We start from the raw sequence: 20,676 nt of genomic DNA, 5'->3' as shown, positions 1-20,676 counted from the left end.
TAATGGAGGACGTACTAATTGATGGTCTCCGGTCACCGAGTGTCTACGGTTTCAAATACCGTATAAAATGCAAACTCATAAAACCTTGAACCTTGTAAACCTACGCAGTGGTCTCCCTTTGCTTGACATCCCCCGATTCTACAATTATCTGCTTAAGAAATTATTATACTTCATTTCTTTTTTGGTTTGGTATTGTGCACGATTTAGATGAAAATATTACATCAAATAAAGGTCTTTCAATTTGAGAAGAGACATGTGCACATAATGTATGTTTCACTAATTTCACGGCATTGGCACATTTCCGTGTGGCAAGTGATAACATTGGTAAATCAAAGGGCTGCAAGCTCTGTGGTATTTTCTGATCTTTGCAATCTTAATCGTACTGTATATCTGTATTTGTTTTCCTGTATAAGTTTATTTTTGGCGTCCTCGGCGCAATGTGAAAGGGCGACAGCAACTTCTCGAGCCTTTTAGTCGGACATAATAAAATCCGTTTATTCCGACCAGTATGAGGGTGCTTGACTGCGGTCTGGAGACCACAGGGTATTGGTACGCGTTTAACTTTTGAGGCATGGAGGAGCACGTGACCTGTTTTAGGTACATGGAGGAGCATGTGATCTGTAAACCGTACATGATTGGTTAATTGACCTTTTTCGGAAACCTGGATAAATACCGTTGGCTGGTACGTTACAGATAATCCTCTAGGGAATTAGACACCTAATTAAGAACAAAAAACTATTACGTGATATTTTTAATTTTCTATAATTATGTTACCGTTTAAGGTGGAAAAACTTGAATGATGTGTTTGAAAATGATCAATGTTTCTTTATTCAATGTATCTCAAAATGTTACAAACAATAAATTGTTTATACTGAAAATCTACAAAATTAAAATATTCGTAGTGGCATCTGCCATCATAAATACTTGTGTGTTTTACTTTTTTTTTTTTTTTTGCTCGGAATTATTTCATAAAATGGTAGGCCTATTTAATTATTTTCTTAAAAAAGAAATAATTGTTTATGTTCGATCTTCTCCGGTCATCAACGGTCACCAGTTTCCAAAGACCTTCTTCTATATTAATCGATTACTGTCAAATATATTCCAGATACAAACGTTTATTTATCCTCGCCCCACCCCCTGAAAATAGTTAAATGAAATATATTATTATCATTAAAACGTTCCCCGCAGGAAACCATTTTATTAATTAAAAATGAAATGTCGCGATATATACAATGAATAGCGAACTTGAGAAATTTCGCAATGCAAACATTTTCAAATGAATTAACCTTTTCCGTCAATAAATCGCGCTCTTCGGGGTATTTTTATTTATCATTTTGTAGTACACAGTGGGTTATTATGGTTCATGTATCCGAAAGCTGAATAGAATGATGAGTTGATGACCAAAATATTCCGAAAATCTATTTATAGGGGGGTGTACTCCTATCGGTAATTCCCGGTCTCTCCTAGTCTATTTTGACCGGAATTTACTAGTGACCGGCGAATAGTACCACACGTTTATTGTCCGGTCTCTCCCGGTTTTCGAGTAGATGTTTGATATCGTTACAGAACAGAACAAATATGTATACAGTTATATGACTTTTTTTCAAAATGAATGTTTGTCACTTAGTTTGGTTACAATAATTAATAAACACAGATCAACTCTCAAATTTATTGATTATTATTATACATAAACATACAATTCGAAAAAAAAACACCAACAACAACAATAACATGTTTTATAAAACATGATAAAACACTGATACGTTTGTATCAGATAAAAACAATAAATATGTACAATAATTGAAAAAAGGTACATTTTTATGGTATTAATATGACACTATCAATTTTGAAACATTTTATTTAATTTGTTATTCGTGTTTAGTAAAGATGCCGAGGAATTATTCAAAGTTACAAATTAGATTTTATGAATTATTCAATTGATTGATAATTTAAAAAATGATAAAGAAAAATACAAATGTACATGTTTATGTTTTAAGAATAAACAATATTATATATTAAAAGTTTAACCATAATTTACTGACTTTTTCCAGTTAAGTTTTTACTTAATATAATCGTCGGTCAATATGACAATTGAATTCTTAAAATATTAGTAAACGTAAAAACTCAGTATTAAAATAGCACATAAAACACAAAAAAGAAAGAAAACAATATTCATAAAATCTGTATTTTTTATTACATTTATTGTATAATAAACAATTATGCTCAACACGATCGACATGGTAATGTAACCAGTGTCATATAGTTATTAAGTGTGAACAGATACCTTTAGGGGGTCTTCGCTAATAGCGATAACATAATAAGGAACAAGTGTGGTGTTGATCATGCATTTACACATATGGATTATAAATGATTGTATACATGTATATCCGTTGCTAAAAAATCATTTATGTTCATTTTTTATGATAGCCACACTTTATCCTTGCATATCGTGGCCATTTCCAACAAAGACACTAAAAAAAGAATTAAAAAAAAATGTTGACTCGACTGGGATTTGAACTCCAGACCTCTCACACGTGAAACGAGCGCGTTACCCATGCACCACGGAGAATTTATAAAAACATTGGTTGAATAAAATCAAGTCATTCGTAATTTATAATTTCCATTGCATTTTGGGTTAGGGTAATTTCGAGGTATTTTGTTCAGGGTAAACCTGTTGTTTAAAATTGAAGTAAATAATTTAGCAAAAATCTTCTCGCCCAAACAGTCCAACATGTAGAAACTATATATTCAACTACTCGACAGTCAGATTTATTTGTGTAGTATTCGGTCATCGATATCGCTAAAAATAGCATTTTCATTGATTAAAATCATATTCATCCGCGTAATTTGTGAGTGTGCATTTATTGACAATTCCATAAGCCAACGCTACTTTTAAAGTTTGAATGTGTAGTAATTTGTTGGACACTTGTAACAAAATCTTGTTCTTTCTTTTAAATTGCTGGTTTTTAAGCAGTTTTGAGTGAGAACTACATTGCGTTGCTAGGACTGTTGGGAAATATTGTGTTAGACCGTGGATGTTAGCTATGTATTTATCTGATCTTGCGATCAGAAAATACAAAAATACCTCTTTGAGTCATACACCTACAAAACAAAAATAAAATGGGCAAAATATTTCAAATCTGTTTAATTTCAAGTAATGCAGAGCAATATTTAAATACTTATTTCTACAAAATGTTACGAAAGTCCAGGGTCTTTAAAATAGAATTTGAAAGACCCTGGACAGTCCGGTTAGTGTGTGCGTATATCCAGGGTTTATCTAAAAAAAATCGGTTTTAAAATGTTCTTGTTTGTTTGAAAAAGTATTTTTGAAGTTTAAAGGTAAAGATAGTTTGAATATCTAAAAAATACAGCATATTTAAAGCAATTCAGACAACATAAAATATTTGTACTTAAACACAAATCAATCAATCAATCAATCAATCAATCAAAAATAGCTGATAATATATTTGTACGCTAACTAAATTGTTTCCCTTAATTATCGTAAACTAAGAGGAGCACACTTTACATTTTTATTCAGAGTTCTAAGAAAGCAAATGAATATGGTCATTTTTCTATTTTGATTATTGCCTTTTTTTTACATTCCTATAACAGGAAATTTGACCGAATACAGGATCTAACAAACAGAATTTATATTCTGTTTAAATGACCCTCTGATTAAATTAACTGAATTTACTATGACGAGGTCTGACACTGAATCACCCGGACTTTGTTCACAAGTCTAACAATTTTCATGTTTTCTTAAATAAATTTATACCTGTTCAATGATTAATCTATTAAAGCCTATAATATTATATATTTAATGTCGTGCATCACCGTTTCAGTCCGTCTTAAATAACCATAGTAATGCCACAGCGGCACAGCTCATAAGACGCAACGAACTTTAAACTTTTATAGCACACTAAAGTGCCTGATAAAACAAGAATCTTGTTCAAAATCCAACGGAACTTGATGTAAAACCCGAAAAAATTCCTGTCATGTGTACGTTGTATTCATGCGTAACCAAGTTTGTTTATTCGAAAACATCATTTGAAGCGTCCGAAAAATGCCGCTTTTCCAAAAGTAGCAGTTCGGAAAGTCTCTTTCAGAATCATTTAATTTGATAAAAGAAACCCAACACAAGTAAATCTAGTCAGTCAAACATTTTTTTTCGAGTTGCACAGACGTTTTAGACAATTAAACAAATGTTGATGATGATAAATATTAATTTAGCTCAAGTTATCTAGGTATTTCAAAATATTCGATTATTAATTTAGCTGCATTTGACCAATTGATTACTTATAAATTTACTCAGTCGATGGCTTAGAAACGTAACCTACTGTTTTAAAAGCTTTGATATGTTAATATAGGCTGGGATATATATATTATTATATTATATAGGTGGAGATGACTGGGTACATTTTATATGTTAAATTAAAAATGTTGCAATATTAAACACCCCCTAATCTTATCTATATTTAATTAGTATCACATTTTATCTTCCGATTTGATTGTCTAACACCTGTTATTAATTTATAAATCATGATAAAACAAAGAGAAATCTAATTTTAACACGTTTTGTTGCTTGCCGTATCTTGTTTTGACATTCATTAAAAAAAACGGTTACCAGTTGTAATATTGCAAGTTTTCAATCACTTTCAATAACCTCATAGTAAGATTTTAGTTTACAGCAAAACTGATTATGAAATTTGAAAAGAGAATTTTAGTGTTCTGTGTGCTGATAGTTAGTCAGGTAAATTATTAATTTAATTAATAATTAATAACTAAAACTATCTTTATAGTAAGATAGTAAAATAGAGAACATTTTTAATCTTTTTTTTGGATTAACTAAAATAATGGGGTTTGGATAGAAAAGGCTATAGCTGTATCTTTTGCGTTTTTATTTTCCTTCTGAAATGTTCAGTTTATAATTGTTTACCTTTTGTGTTTTCTTCCTTCTGAAATGTTCAGTTCATGAATTATATACCTTTTGTGTTTTCTTCCTTCTGAAATGTTCAGTTCATGAATTATATACCTTTTGTGTTTTCTTCCTTCTGAAATGTTCAGTTCATGAATTATATATACCTTTTGTGTTTTCTTCCTTCTGAAATGTTCAGTTCATGAATTATATATACCTTTTGCGTTTTCTTCTTCTGAAATGTGCAGTTCATGAATAATGTGCCTTTTGCGTTTTCTTCGTCTGAAATGTTCAGTTCATGAATAGTGTGCCTTTTGCGTTTTCTTCTTCTGAAATGTTCAGTTCATGAATTATGTACCTTTTGCGTTTTCTTCTTCTGAAATGTTCAGTTCATGAATTATATACCTTTTGCGTTTTCTTCTTCTGAAATGTTCAGTTCATGAATTATGGACTTTTTGCGTTTTCTTCTTCTGAAATGTTCAGTTCATGAATCATGTACCTTTTGCGTTTTCTTCGTCTGAAATGTTCACTTCTTTTTTTCTGAAGGTATCGACTTCAAACTTCCATTATATATATGTATGTTCCTTATTATCACTCACATAATGGGTGAGACGATTTTATACTTTAGCTTGACTATTTCCAGAATTATGTCGCCCTTGAACGTAGATTTTTTTCTAGAATTTTTTCTTCTTCATTTCTTCAAACTTCCACATAGAAATAATGATATGACAAGGTTTATATTTCCATTTCCATATTTCCAGAATGGTCTCCACTGTATACTTTGAATTTCCCGTTTTATCATATAACTCTTTTTTTTCAGGGATTTATTTCAAATTTCAAACATAATTATGTTCATTATTAAGACCTGCATCGTATGTGGTTAGGTTTGGTTTCCATGCATATTTTGAACTTGGAATTTATTTGAAAATTTATATCTATATATTTTTTTTGTATTTTCATCTTTGTAACTATAATGGGAAATGGCATATAATTGAAAATTGTTATATTTTTTCTCTTTTCTTCGTTATTACTATAAATGGTACTTACTTTACGCTTAAGATAATTGTTATTTGTCACCACTCTCATTGTGTATGACAATGTTCATAAGTCTAGCATCTTTTAATCTCCTCTTTAGTTTAAGCCCCTCTGTCTGGCCGTCCTGAGATTCATTTTAAAGACACTGGAACTTTCCGACAAATTTACTTCAAGTAGAGAAAATTTGAAGCATTAGTTATACATATTCATTGTAAGAAAATTGGATCTTTGGATTATCTGTTGTATAAACATAATTTCCATACTAGGCAGGGAAACTTAACACATTACTATGATACAGAAAAATTAAGAACTCAAAAGATTTAAGTTCATTCATGTCATTCATTCATTCAATGGCAAAATGGAATGGCCAATGGAATGTTGCTGTGTTTCTTACCAGTAGGGGACTTATGTATTGCTTGCAATACTTTGATAATTGCTTATAAAAATAAAACACAATCTAAGCATTTGAAATATGAAAAATAAAAATACATTTGATAAAATTAAGCATTTATCTCGAGACAAAGAATAAGTACTTGGTTTTGTTTCCCATCACCATGCAACGCAAAACAAACATGTTTATTAAAGAAAATATGAAAAATACAATATATTTTATTATATAGATAAGATGGAATTCAAATCTTGAAATTCTCTTAATTATCCGATGCTATAAACTATCTTAAAAAATAAAGAAAAGCAACTATCCCCTTTTATTGCACAGTTTACATTTTCTGTAATAAAGTCGGTGAAACATTTTAGAATTAATCGCCTCAAATATGTATCTCTTGATACAGGTTGAGAATGTTGTGAAAGCCAGCACAGAAACTGATGGACATATCCATGTTGCAATTGAAGTCCTTGACTTTCGAAATATTGCTGGTACTAGGTTTCTGAAGCCTGGGACGAACGAAGCTAGGAAATGTTGCGATTCCAGCAATAACACTAATTGCAGCATAGGGGATGTTTGTGATAAACGATTTTCTCTCTGTTTGGGCAGGTAACATACTTATTTTCAAGAAATTGTCCGGTATTGTGATCTAAAACCCGGAAAGATTTTTTCAATTTTACCAACATAAAATGAATATAACAAGTAACGTTTCTAACAGAATTTCATTATTTTCAGTATTTTTTTTAATGAAATGACAGTATTTTTTTAATGAAATGAATAAAAGAAAGAAGATAAAAAAAATGCCACTGCATATATGAAACATGTAAAGAATCAAATTAAACAGTGATTTCTCAATCTTACGCAGATAAGAATACAAATGTAGATCAAATATTTATGATAACTAAAGAAAATATTGCATTTTATATGAAGATACTAATTGATTATTAATTAAAGAAACAATGTAACCCTTTAATTACAGATCATCCGGCCAATGGCCAATACATTGTGAAGGCGTACTGGTAAATTCTTCTAAGGTTTTTACTGACATGAATTCAGCCAAAGGGCCGACAAGTGTGAAGTTTGCGATATTTAGTCTTATATCATTGAATAAGGTAAATGACTGGTAACAGAACTTAAATATATCTGTATTTGTTGATAAAATTCTGGCCAAAACTTTACAGTATCCTTAACGTTTCAAACAATCAGCTTATCTAAAGGTGTAATATATTATTTTTAGATAAATCGTTTCATATAATTTTTTAATCAAAAGAATTAAGGTGGAAAATGAAATCTGCCGTTGTAAAAATACATAAACAATATGGAAACACCTCGATATGGAAACACCACGATATGGAAACACCTCGATATGGAAACAACTCGATATCTTTATCTACCGATTGCCCTCTCTATATGTGTATTTGTAAAGTGAAAACTTTCTTTTTCAGATAGAGAAGTTAACAATTTACATGATTTACGATGATACTGTTCAGGACAACTCGATACATGATGACGAAATGATTAATTCATTCACTGGTAGCATAGAGACAGAGATCGACTCAAGTTTCTGGACAAGTAAACAACATTTGATGACACTCACTAAATGTGCCAGGTATTACATGTATTTTACCGAACTAAGAAAAAGCATTATATTTGAGTGTATTTATATTTAAAGTTTAAAAAAATTATAAACACGATCATCTTTGAGACGGGTTCATTTGAAAATTTCAGTATACATTTGTATTAATATTCATCATAATAAACATCAACATAATAAGTGCAGAAAGAATAGGTATGAATAGAGTAGTGAAGATATACCACATTAGTTCATTATTTTATTTCAGCGTTACTCTTGGCATCCGTATGTTCTGTGAATCCAACTATTATGGCGAAAATTGTACCCAGCATGTGACACCAGACATGTTTCACCACATAGATATAGTCAATGGATCTACCAAACATGTTCTTGACTGTAAAACAAATGGTTTGTACTCGTTTCTTAATGTTTTAATAATGGATTTAGAGTATGTATCCTAAAGGTAGCACAATGTAAACAACCTAGTGTTTTGACCGCCATACAAAATATCAAATCACTTTGACAATGCCAGTTGCTAAAGAAATAAAGAAGCAACAGATGGTTCATCTTTTCTTTCTTTATTCATATGAAAATTGAATTTAAACACGTTTTTATGATTGACACAAAATTAAAATTTGTGTTACAATGTTAAATACTACTGAGAAGTGACAAGGGTCTCGCAAAATTGGTTCGGGCTGTGGTAATTGCAAGCAACCGTCCACGCCCCCTACCACCGGCCCAACAAGAATTCAACATTTAACACAAACTGGTTACGGACTAACTTGACTCTGTATTAGATGGTAAAAAAAACTTTTCTAGGTTCAAGCAAGATTGTCTGATAAACAGTTTGTAGTAAATGTACTTGTAGAATATACCTACACTTACCATCGTTTGCTTTGAAAATAATGTTTGTTTAGAATCATTCATTTAAAAGAAGCTCCTGAGGTCTTAAAGCATGAAAATATGAAATTTGAAAATCTGACATAGATTCAATGGGACACATAAAACGGGAAATATGCGAAGAAATGAATTTAAAATCGACCTTTAGTGCGATTTTTAGCCAAATTTGAGTTAAAAGTGTTTTCCATTTTAGGTAATTTTACACAATAAAAATGGTTATTCTGGAAAAGCAGAGTGAGCGAATGATCTGAAATTTTACATACAAATTTTTATTTTTTATGAGTGACAACGTAGCTGGAAGTTAAATACACATTTAACTATTTCTCAGTTGTAGCGTTATTCTAAAATAGCCTGCATTACATTCCATTTCATTATTTCGCCTCGTTTCATATTATAAGGCGACTGTTGAAGAACAACTTATGTATTTTGGCACCAGAATCGAATAATTTTGTGTAAATATATTTACAGGTTCGTCCGTGATAAACATTCTCACCACGGACCCGTATAAATACACACTACCCTACCTTAAAAAGAAACTGATGTTGTTTTTGGTTGACAAAGTCTGTTCGTTATCTGCAAATGACGTCATTGTAGTTATTGACAATGTTAGATATACAAAGTAAGTTCTCAGGTTTAGAAAATCCAGTAACAAAATAAAAATCAAAGCACAGAAGGCGCTGAATTTGTTTGGGTCTCTGAATGTCAGAAAGGTGAAGGTTGTGAGATTATAAACCAATTTGTTTTTATATAGTGTCACCAATGCTGCTTCCAGTGTTTTAACTATAATAAATTAGCTGTAAGACTAATTGCAACTCAATGTTTATTTGGCTTAAACAATTTAAAAAAACAAACAAAACAAAAAAATGAGATGAGTTGCCTTAACCGGGATTTGAACTCCAGACCTCTCGCTTTGTAAACCCCTCGACCACGGTGAAGTCATAAAATAACACTCCATATTATTCTAAATTAGGGTTTGTAACCCTTATTAATTTCGATATATTTTTTTCACTGTAAACCACAATGTTTAACACTGATTAATATAAGCATGTATATCTATAAGAATAACACAATATTAGAAATCTTAGACCAATCGAGAACTATTTTTTCTTTAAGAAAATTAATGCGCCTGCCATTTGACAATCTTTACGCAGTGATCTTCCCTTAATTTTTCGGCGTTTGTGTACATATAAGGGGAAGTAGCCGCTTCGAGGAGTTTGGACTACTTTCGGTATTGGTGATTAAGCACATCAGGGTCTGAAATTTCGCTACCATTATTTGTTTGGTCTGACGACCTAAACATTGACGACCCAAACAAATAATTAGTGGTTCTTACCGTTTTGAAGACAATTCTTTTTATAAAAAGTAAAATGTTCATTTCTTTCTGTAGAAGTAAAAGTCAATCAACTTGTCATTTTATAATGTATGTTGGCCGAAAACGATGGACAGAAAAGGACTTTTGAAATCTAGTATTAAAAGCATCATCAAAAATTAATATATGTATGTAAGATTTATGTCTTACTAGCGACGTGTATATTTAAACGTAAATATGTATATTTAAAGCGGAAAACTTCGGGTTGCATTTAATGGTAACTGTCTAGCACCAATCACTGATCTAGAGGTTCAACATGCTTTGAATTACATGGAATCAGACGAAATCGTCAAATACTTTGGTGATAATGTTGAAAGGTTAGATGAAACGCCACTGATACGACAGGCATGTTCAACTTTTGAATTAATTGTTTCAATGAAATCAAAGTAAATGAGGAATATAGATGAATTGTTATAACAAATATTCAAATTTATACTGAAGATATCGCATTGGCAGATGATCATATTGCATTATTATTCATCATAGTTTTGACTTAATTAGTTAAAAAATTGATCTTTTTTCTTATTGATGAAGATTCGGCCTAGTTTCTTTTCATCAAATGAATGTTAGAGCATAAATGCTATAAGTTATTAACTTCTTTCATAGGGACGTTTCAACATAGTGTACCGTTTATTAGACGTTTTTCGTGGAGAAAAATACAAGGGCTGTGAAGGGAACAGATGCAATATATCTTTACGGATAAGTTACAGAAATCAAAGGTATTCTAGTAGTAAATGTTAAATTCTGGTTCACTACGTACCGTGTTTGACACCGTATAACGTTACCGCTGTTAAGTTTTCAGATATCTTCTATCTACATTTTATTGTTAATATGTTCTTTTTCGTATCATCAAGTTGCTTGTTTACTTTTTCATATTTACATTAAACGAACATTTTAAAGAATTTTGTTAAAATTTCATTCATTTTAGGTTGACTAGATAGTGAGACGGGTTGTTGTCTGTTAAAGTTTTATATGTAACTTATATGTCGTTGACTTCAAACCACTTGCCCCTCACCGCTGTGGGTTCGAATCCCGACAGGGACTTTGGATTCTTTCATGTGAGGAAGCTATCCAGATAGCTTACGGAACGTCGGTGGTTCTACTCAGGTGCCCGTTTGTGCCTGAAATAATGCACGGAAGGGCACCTGAGGTCTTCCTCCACCAGTAAAGCTGGAACGTCGCGATATGACCTATACTGTGTCGATGTGACGTAAAACCCAAAACAAAACAAAAAACACGTCTTATCATCCTCTAAAGAAATTTGACTGCGACTTGGAACAAATGCCTTTGCGATTAAAATAGGAGATCACTATTCATGGCCCATAACTCTGACATGGATTTAGAATGTATTATGGCCCATTTAGAAAGTTCTTAAATGGGGTTTTGCATGCAACACCAATCTTCACAACTACTGAAGATATTCAAGTGTCTTCGGGTTCATAGTTGGAGGTCACTATTGGAGGCTTATAACTCTGATATAGATATTAACTGAATAATGCCCCTCAGTGAACTTTACAAATGCTTTATGAAAAGTCTTGTGTGTACCATCAACATTTTAAACATTGGAAGATATTGACTTGAAATTAAATGCATTTAAAAGGCTTATAATAGGAGATCACTGTTCAAGGCCCATAACTCGGCATGAATTTTGACTGATTTATAGCCCCTTTTGAAATTAGAAAATTCGTGGAGAAGAAAATCTCTTTAGAACGTCCAAACGTAAAAAATGAAAATGTTCCAGGTTCTGTTGATTGCGTCTGTTCATTGACAATGATTTTTAGTGCAAGCTACCGTCTCTGTAAGCGAAATTCAACATTTAACATGAAAAGGTAAAGAATTGAATTCAGAAATTCAGATGTGTTCATACGACATTAAGTTTTTCATGCGACATCAATCTTTAAAACTATCAAATACTAGTAATTCATCTTTTATTCATTTAAACCTGAACATGTCGGGGTCACTGTCTTGGGCCCATAAAATAGAAACACATGAACAATATTTTAAATATGCATACCTCGCTTTTCAAAATGAAGAGGCGGGCCAAGTGATTTTTCTATTATAAGCGACGGAATGAGATTTTTTATTTCCAGTGTATCCAATTGGGATGTGACCTTTAAAGATGAGATGAATTACTGTTTTCGTGGTCTTGAAAATACACAAAATAACACAGTACATATCGTGAGCGGTCTCGCAGCAGTAAGCTTTATATTATGGAACAATTTGTACTAGATTTACCTTTTTACATAATATTTTTATCTGTATGATAAATTTCTCAAAATAGTTATGAAGAGAAATAATTTATTAGTGGTATTTAATCTTTAACTTGAGTTGATTCCCCAGTATGAATTAGTCCCAATTAAAGGACCCAATTTTTAAAGTGTTCGCCAGATGTTGCATGCATTACATTTCAAATGTTTTAAAGCATTTGTTTTACATACCATTGCAGGAGGACACTGCGCCATTAGATATAAAGCTAGAAATACATCCGGTAAAAGAGAATAGGAAAAATATTCTCACATTTAATATTCCAGTTATAAACTTCACGGAAAAATCAGTAGTTGGTAATAGTTACAGACATTTTCATGCAGCGGAAATACAGAGAATTGATAAATTGTCGGGAGTTGGGTAAGTTTACGTATATTTTTGTTATGACCTTTGTATTCCGTTCGCCTGTACATCTATCCGTCCATTATCAAAGATCATATCTCAGTGATAATTATCATACTTTGGTAAAATAATAATCGAATTGAGATGACGCGAAGAACCGACATTGTAGGTCACTTGCTTCAATTTCACAGTAAAAAAATCAAAGGTTTAAAACTAGAAATTCTACATCATACATGTATCTCTTGAAACCCTTAAAAGATATTCTCTTCCCCTTGGAGAAGAAAGCACAACGGACCCCATTTTGGGAAATAAGAACAACCATCAAGCTGCTGATGGTATATTGCTAGGGTGTCTTGCGCACAAGGTCATATGATTATTTCTTCTAAAAGAACATCAAGTACATGTACATGTATTCTAAAGTTATAAAATTTTGGATAATATATATGTAAGTTTCAGACATATTTCATGTATTGGTTTCTTTCCCATTTGAAACATTATATTTGTTTCCTCATGCACCGTTGAGACACCCATGATTGTTAAGTGGGCAAGTTTTAGATTTTTGTTATTATTTTTGTATGAAATGGGAATTACAGAAAACAATTATAAATATTGTTGTTATTATTATTTTTGTTTCGTCTTTTTAATTGTTTATTGGTCAACAAAAACATGTTGTTAGTAGATCTACTGAGATTGTTCATGATTAGACTTGGAACCATGCCACTTTGTAATAATTGAATGCCAAATGACACTTAACTATAAGTCATTGCAACTAAACATCTTTTTTAATTACAAGTTTTAAAATTGGATTGTTTGTTTGGTGTTCTACTGGTTATACGGGAAAACGCTGTGAAGAAAAATGCAACAGTACAGAACTTGATTGCAATTACGAAAAATGCCAAAGTGGTGCGTATGATTTTTAAAAGTAAGATTATATTCAATTATTGTTATATATGACGTGTTGACTGTGGCATGTACTACGATATACATATCTTAGTTCCATTAACATAAGAGCCGCGCCATGACAAAACCAACATAATGCGTTTGCGACCAGCATGGATCCAGACCAGCCTGTGCATCCACGCAGTCTGACCAGGATCCATGCTGTTCGCTATCAGTTTCTCTACTTGTTATAGGGTGCGCAAGCTGGTCTGGATCCATGCATGCTGGTCGCAAACGCATTATGTTGGTTTTGTCATGGCGCAGCTCAATTATATATAAGTACACAGAAATTAAATGTTTGCTATGTGGTTTTAAATTAGCCAATGACCTTGTCCTATCGGTATATCGGATTTTTTTTTTAAATCAAGCATTATGCCTTTCAATTTGGTGACAAAATTAAAGGAAAATGTACGATATAAATTTTATAAAAAAAATTGTGTGACACTTCGAATATACAATAAGTAACTGAATTCTGAAAGCAAAATATCATATAAATATCCAGTTTTTAGAGTCAGGTATCTTTTGGCATTATTTGACAATTTGAATATCGGTATCTTTCTCTACGATTAAGTACCTGGTTGCTGACGGTTTCACTGATTCAAAATTGTTTTATCACTATTTTATCCATTTTTGATATGTTTATGGAACTTGGATTAAATCTTTGAAGTGCTGTTTTTTTAACACTGGTGGCCATTGTTTTCTTAAAAAAAGAGGTTTATAATATTTAAATTGTTATAAACGTTTTCACTGTAGATGGACAGAACAAATATGCTCACACTATACACTGTGCACAAGGAATGTGTAATGACAGCACAAAGTTGTGCGACTGTAATCCCGGTTATATTGGTCCTATTTGCAAAACACATTTAGACCACTGCAAATTTGGCTGGGCGAAGAATCCATGTCTAAACGGAAAGTGTACAAACCATGCCAATGGTTTTACTTGTGAGTGTACTCGGTATTATACTGGAAAATTTTGTGAACTAAGATTAATGACATATGCAAACACAAGCAGGTCTAAACGAGAAGTATTAAACGGAAGCATCATATTACCTGCAAAGTCAGCTTCAAACAGAGCAAAGAATGTTATAAAACAATGTCCCTTTTCAAACAACTGTGGCAATGGAACTTCTTTTGTCTTTAAAGACACTTTGAAATGCATATGTGATTTCGGATTCAAAGGAGACAGATGCAAGCAAGTGGACCATTGTGCGACAAAACCCTGTTTGTATTCCGGGATTTGCCAGAACATAGAAAATACCTTTTCATGTAAATGCCAGAATGGCTTTCGTGGTATTAAATGTGGCATGGTAAATGAATGTGAAGACAGTTTTTGTCAAAACGATGCAACATGCATGAATATTACATCAAGTAATATTAAATGTATTTGCAAGAAAGGCTTTACAGGGAAATTTTGTCAGATCAAGACTTATTGTGAAACTAAAACTTGCACGAACGAAACAAAATGCAACGATCACAACAATGTTACACAAACATGCTTCACACCAAAGACAACCAATCATTCTATGCAAAGTAAGTAATAATAAGATAATGTGAAAAATATAAGTGATATTAAACCAAGCAGTCTTGAAACATATGTTCCGTATTGTACGAAGGTGGGTCAATATATAATGCAATATGGTCAATAAATTTAACAAAGAGCATATATTTTACAATTTTCTATAATTATCTCTTCCTAAAGAAATACAACGTTTCAGATGTATAATCCAATTTTTAAATGCTTCAACGTAGTCCTTTTCAGGTATACCTTTAAATAACAGTAAAATGACTGACCCACGTCCATTTCTACTCTAGTAGCGATGATCTGCAAGATGGTTTTTCAGTCTAGGAAAGAGGGAAAAGTCACTGGGTGCCCATTTTGGAGAATGCGGTGAATGTTGGACAGTCACTTGTTTTTCTCGGCAAAAATATCAATAAAAATACATGTAGCTTTTTTGTATGCAAATTGTTGTCGGCTTTTATGTCAGTCGAACGACTAACTTTTTAACTCTTTTGAAACATGACATTCCTTCAATACTTGGATTGGACAGATAGGAATTTAGATAGCAGTTCAACGGGTATTGAAAGAATTCTCGGCACTTTACAAAAGCTTGGTAATGCATGGTCGACGAACATTTTAGGCGGCCCGTCAAGTGACAAAAGTAGCTTTTTATCAATTGTCACAATATTAGAAAAAACGTCAAGTGTAATATTTAGCAAACATTGTCAGTAATTTTAGAGCGCATTTAACTTGCTCCTTCTTCTGGTCAGATGTTAGCAAATGGGGTATCCATTTGGCAGTATTCCGCTTACCTTTCAGGTGATTCTTAAGAATCGTATGAGTTGACCCTTTTGATATCCCTGCCTATCCGTGGGCTATCTGGGTAGGTGAAAGTCTCGCATGTTTGTCAATATTTGGCTTGACTTTATAAATATGTTTGTCAGGTACTGTAGAGCGTTTTTTACCAGACTTACTGGCATTTTTAATTGATTCGTGTCCATTTTTGAATTTGTGCATCCCCTTTGAAACAGTTGCATAAGATTCTTCATTGTTGCCATATATATTACAAGTGACATTATAAACTTTTAGAGCAGATTTTTCTAGTCCCTATTTCAGCGCTTTTAACTGAGCGTTTACCAGCCATATTTTACACGAAGTTACTCGTGAAATGTATATCTAAATGTGGATAAAAATCTTAATTCATTTGAAAGCAGCTGCCTTCATGCATAGCATACAGAAACACAACAAATATAAGCTAAAGTAGAAAATATATTTCACAGTGCATTACATATTGACCCATCCTCGTAATTGATTTAAATATGGCTTTACACTCAACCATTGTCCTTAATTTAAGTCAAAATGTTGTTATTTAACGTGAAATTACCGTTTGTGATTAAATTCTACTTGTAAAGTGTGAGATGAATGCAATATAACATTAATGTTGTAGCGATCTTTGCTATATTACAAGTTTAAAAGGAGTGTATGCATTTCTACATTATTCTATTGATCTTAAGTATTATATGAAATATATTTGTATAAAATGAAATATATTTGTATACATGATTTTAATATTAAAACTTTGAATGAGAAATGCTCCAATTGTTCACCGAAAAGACTGAAAGACATTTTCTAATGTATTACACATTTGGTGATAGTAAGATTGGTGATATTTAACCATTACATTGACCATTTAATTAAATGATCAACATTTTGTCTTTAACCTTTTACCCCATGAGCATATTGCGAAAAATGGCTGTTTTCATTGGAAAGCCTCCTGTAACAAGTTCAAACTTCTATGAAACTATGAAAAATGCTTCAATACTGATGAAACTTGGCACAAATGTTGACTACACCATAGCCTCTGTAACAGCATGCTCAATCGTAAATTTCCTGTTACCATGGCAACGGGGGGACGTCTCAAAATTGCCAAAAATCACTATTTTGCATTGTTATTTTCCATCAAAACTGATTTCAAAGTGCTGCAACTTCTCAATGAATTGAGATAGAGTAAAAGGCTTTTCAGCGTCGGTTACTAGTTACCCTAAGATCGAACTGAGGCCATTTTTAGCCTGTCACATGTCCAAAATTTTCTTGGCGATGAGGGGGACTCCGCCCCCCTTCAAACCCCCCCCCCCCCCCAAAAAAGAAGGGGGCACATCCCCCTTCTGGCAACCCCCTCATGTAACATTTGGATGGGGGACGGCGCCGAAAAAGTGGTCACTTTTTTTAACAACATTTTTTAAACGAAAACCAGTGTTTGGGGCCTAAATAGGGCATTTTTTCACTGTTTGAGGCCTCAAAAAACACGCTTATATGAGGGAAAAGGTTAAGAGGTTGTTTTATATGAGAGAGAATATCATTTGCTTACAAAACTTATTTCAAATATAACATAATAAACTTAATCAATGTTTAATATTTTACATTTCAGAATTATTTGTAAAACTGCTACCGGCACTTAGACCAGAAGGGATAGATGAAGATAACATAACGGATAGCGTAAAGATGTTGCTGGAAAACATTACACAAAATTGTGCACACGTCAGAGTTATGTTTGATGTGTTTTCCTTTGCAAATGGGTGGGTATTTTCATGACGTTGTGCCAGATGAAATTATATGCACTGTTGTAATCAATCAGGAGTATTTCGTACTGAAATCGAAACATACAATGTAATTTGAACAAGTAGCTTTTATAATAGGTCTCTTCTACTGTAAAGACAGAAATAGTACATGCATTTTAAACAATTGTATGTGATATTTCGGATACATCTGCATTATTCCGCAGATAGTTTTGTAAATTAAAATTTGCCAATGAGCAAGATTCGTGTAAACATACTCTTTTCCCAAATTACGGAAATAAACGGACATAGCGGCGAAGTGCATAGATTTGAACACTATTTGAAACTTTGCAGTGATTTTTTTTAATTAGTAGATACCTGAATTATTCTAACATCATTCAATTTTGTAAATGCAGTTTTCCGTATTTATGATTGTCTAATTGGTTTGGAGAAGATGATATAATAGGTGGAAAATCTAATCGTTAAGTGACTTCTGGATTTCGTCATATAAGCCGAACAAAGTGGAAGTTTAATTCATTAACAAATTTAGGCACATTTTTTCAGATCTAGTAATATCTATATCGGAGTTCTTTGTGATGGTAAGCTGTTGTCGGCAACACTTATTGGACACCAGCTTAAACATTTCCATACAGACGAAATCATCAACATTCTTCATTTTGTACCAAAGAACAACGAAAACACTCCAGCAGCTGAGGTCGGACATGTAAGTAGCAATTGGAAATGAAACAATTATTCGATTTTCGACATTTTTGCTGTTATACATAAAATGACTTCACAGCGATAAAAGCAAAACATGAATTTTTTTAATTTTACTGCATTTATGTGGAATTGAGTGGTGAAAATGCTCAGAGTGGAAGTTGAGGTCTTCTTATACAATGATGAAACATTAGAGATACTCCGGAATTCGGCAAATGTCTCATGCCGAGGTACAAGCACACTTTTACAGATTATAACGATTATAAGCACAATGCTGTATTTGTTTGTTCCCCGGGATTAGAAGAGAAAAACTCACATTTGCCGATTTTCGGATAATATCTACCTATATGTCAAAAGAACATCAACAACAACATACAAATATAACAGATATATCTTTATGTTGATGTGTTTAACAAATATAATTTTTATTTTTCATGTAATCCGAGTACTGTTTGTTCAGACATTATCGTACCAATGTGTATATAACAATTATGTTGGAAAATGTATCTTGAACTTGTCATTTGTAGACATGGATAGAAGATAACTGGGTCATTTTGATAGGCATATTAGTGGCTGTTGTAGCAGTTCTAATTGGACTTGTCAAGTTATTACATATCATATATGGGTATGTTTGAGTCTAAGATGATACGTTGTGTAACCTGGTCATGATTTAAGTACATGTAGAACAAAAGGGATAAAACAGAAATGAAAGTGTTTGATATTTAATATGATAATCGAGTAGAGTAACCAATGATATGCACTTCAAAACGCATTTATGGTTTGGTTAAGACGGAAAGATAGCAAGCAAAAAGCTTCAAACCTTAACTATTTTAATTATTTTGTAAAATAAAAATATTTTTCTGAAATCAAAATGAAATGAGCCGTGTCACGACAAAACCAACATAATGGGTTTGCGACCAGCATGGATCCAGACCAGCCTGCGCATCCGCGCAGTCTTATCAGGATCCATGCTGTTCGTTTACAAACCCTATTACAAGTAAAGAAACTGATAGCGAACAGCATGGATCCTGATCAGACTGGGCGGATGCACAGGCTGGTCTGAATCCATACTGGTTGCAAACGCACTATGTTGGTTTTGTCATGACGCGGCTCGAATAGTATTTGAAATAGTTATTTTGCAAAATAACCGGACAGTGAGCCCACATAGATGTAATATAAAACATGGTAGTGAACAATAAATAAGTTTGACATGTCAATAAGTATGTTTGGCACGGTATTATATTGGCCAGTTGTTTAAATCGTTTATCTATCAATTGTGTAAATTGAATAAAATATCACACATAAATTTCTTTATATTCGACAATAATAAACATAATTGCTAATTACTTTAAAAGTTCAAATCTGCTTGCTTTACCAGTAATTTTCTGCTATATTTTAAGGATAAGACCAGACAGAAGAGTAAAAAGAAAGGTATCACCAATTAGGAAAAGAAACAATTACGTCGATGTCTTTGAAAACGGTACAACAAATCTACAGAATACAGATGAAACAAATAAACCCCATATCTACTCAAGTGGCTTAGGATCAAGTTATGTCATTTATAGTCCGAGCGGCCGCCAAGATAACTTGCAACATGAAAAAAGTAATGGGTACACTTCCTCAATATATAACGGTTCTGCTAAACCACCCTTGTCTAATGATGCCAAGTTTATAAATGCTTCTCATCGAGAACATGGTACTGATGCTGTAAATGAGGAAGAACTACGTGGACCTCATTACGAAGCAAGGTTTCCATCTCCACTCTTGAATGGCGAACAGAACTACCGCAACAGTTACATAGACTCGAAAATGGCTTTCTTGGCCAGAAACCCGATATACGGATTGAGCAGTGACAATTGGTAAAACCAGCTTGCTTCGTGTATACTTGTCATGTATGACGCATATGTATTTTCTATTAGGCTTATTGTATTTTACCATTTCATATCATTTTATTACTATACTACAGTAATGCCATTTTACTCATCAGTACCAGTGTTGTTACTTTTCACTTATATTTTTCGTTTCCATTGCTCTCGAGGATCTCCTCTTTCCTTACCGGTTGTATTAACTTCTTGTACAAAGACTTTTATCATGTTGGAGGGCTCAAACTCATTGTGCGATCAAATGTATCTTGGATGTAGAAACTTATACTAAGTTTTATAGCGCATCATTTTATTGTT

General features: G+C 32.6%; 1 protein-coding gene across 1 annotated transcript; it reads left to right on the top strand.

Moving 5' to 3' along the window:
- Window positions 1–6,723: 6,723 nt before the first annotated feature.
- Window positions 6,724–20,669, top strand: LOC132754634 (uncharacterized). The gene is made up of 15 exons (XM_060745292.1): window positions 6,724–6,944; window positions 7,315–7,447; window positions 7,781–7,944; window positions 8,177–8,316; window positions 9,277–9,427; window positions 10,369–10,522; window positions 10,784–10,896; window positions 12,268–12,373; window positions 12,624–12,802; window positions 13,578–13,687; window positions 14,477–15,256; window positions 17,653–17,800; window positions 18,344–18,503; window positions 19,024–19,121; window positions 19,897–20,669. Exons 1-15 carry the CDS (start codon window positions 6,724–6,726, stop codon window positions 20,357–20,359), a joined length of 3,120 nt encoding a protein of 1,039 aa, XP_060601275.1. The 3' UTR covers window positions 20,360–20,669.
- Window positions 20,670–20,676: the final 7 nt, after the last annotated feature.

The sequence above is a fragment of the Ruditapes philippinarum genome, unplaced genomic scaffold (genome assembly GCF_026571515.1).
Source record: "Ruditapes philippinarum isolate M1 unplaced genomic scaffold, ASM2657151v2 ctg10652_1_1_1_1, whole genome shotgun sequence".
NCBI classification, from domain to species: domain Eukaryota; kingdom Metazoa; phylum Mollusca; class Bivalvia; order Venerida; family Veneridae; genus Ruditapes; species Ruditapes philippinarum.
The sequence above is the reverse complement of the archived record's forward strand: the minus strand, read 5'-3'. Positions and strand labels throughout refer to the sequence as shown.

Excerpts from the sequence above, each read along its gene's own strand:
- LOC132754634 (XM_060745292.1), top strand. The coding sequence starts at position 6,724 with ATGTATCTCTTGATACAGGTTGAGAATGTTGTGAAAGCCAGCACAGAA. Across the intron at positions 9,428-10,368 it reads GACAATGTTAGATATACAAA|CGGAAAACTTCGGGTTGCAT; the intron begins GTAAGTTCTCAG and ends GTATATTTAAAG. Across the intron at positions 12,374-12,623 it reads TCGTGAGCGGTCTCGCAGCA|GAGGACACTGCGCCATTAGA; the intron begins GTAAGCTTTATA and ends ATACCATTGCAG.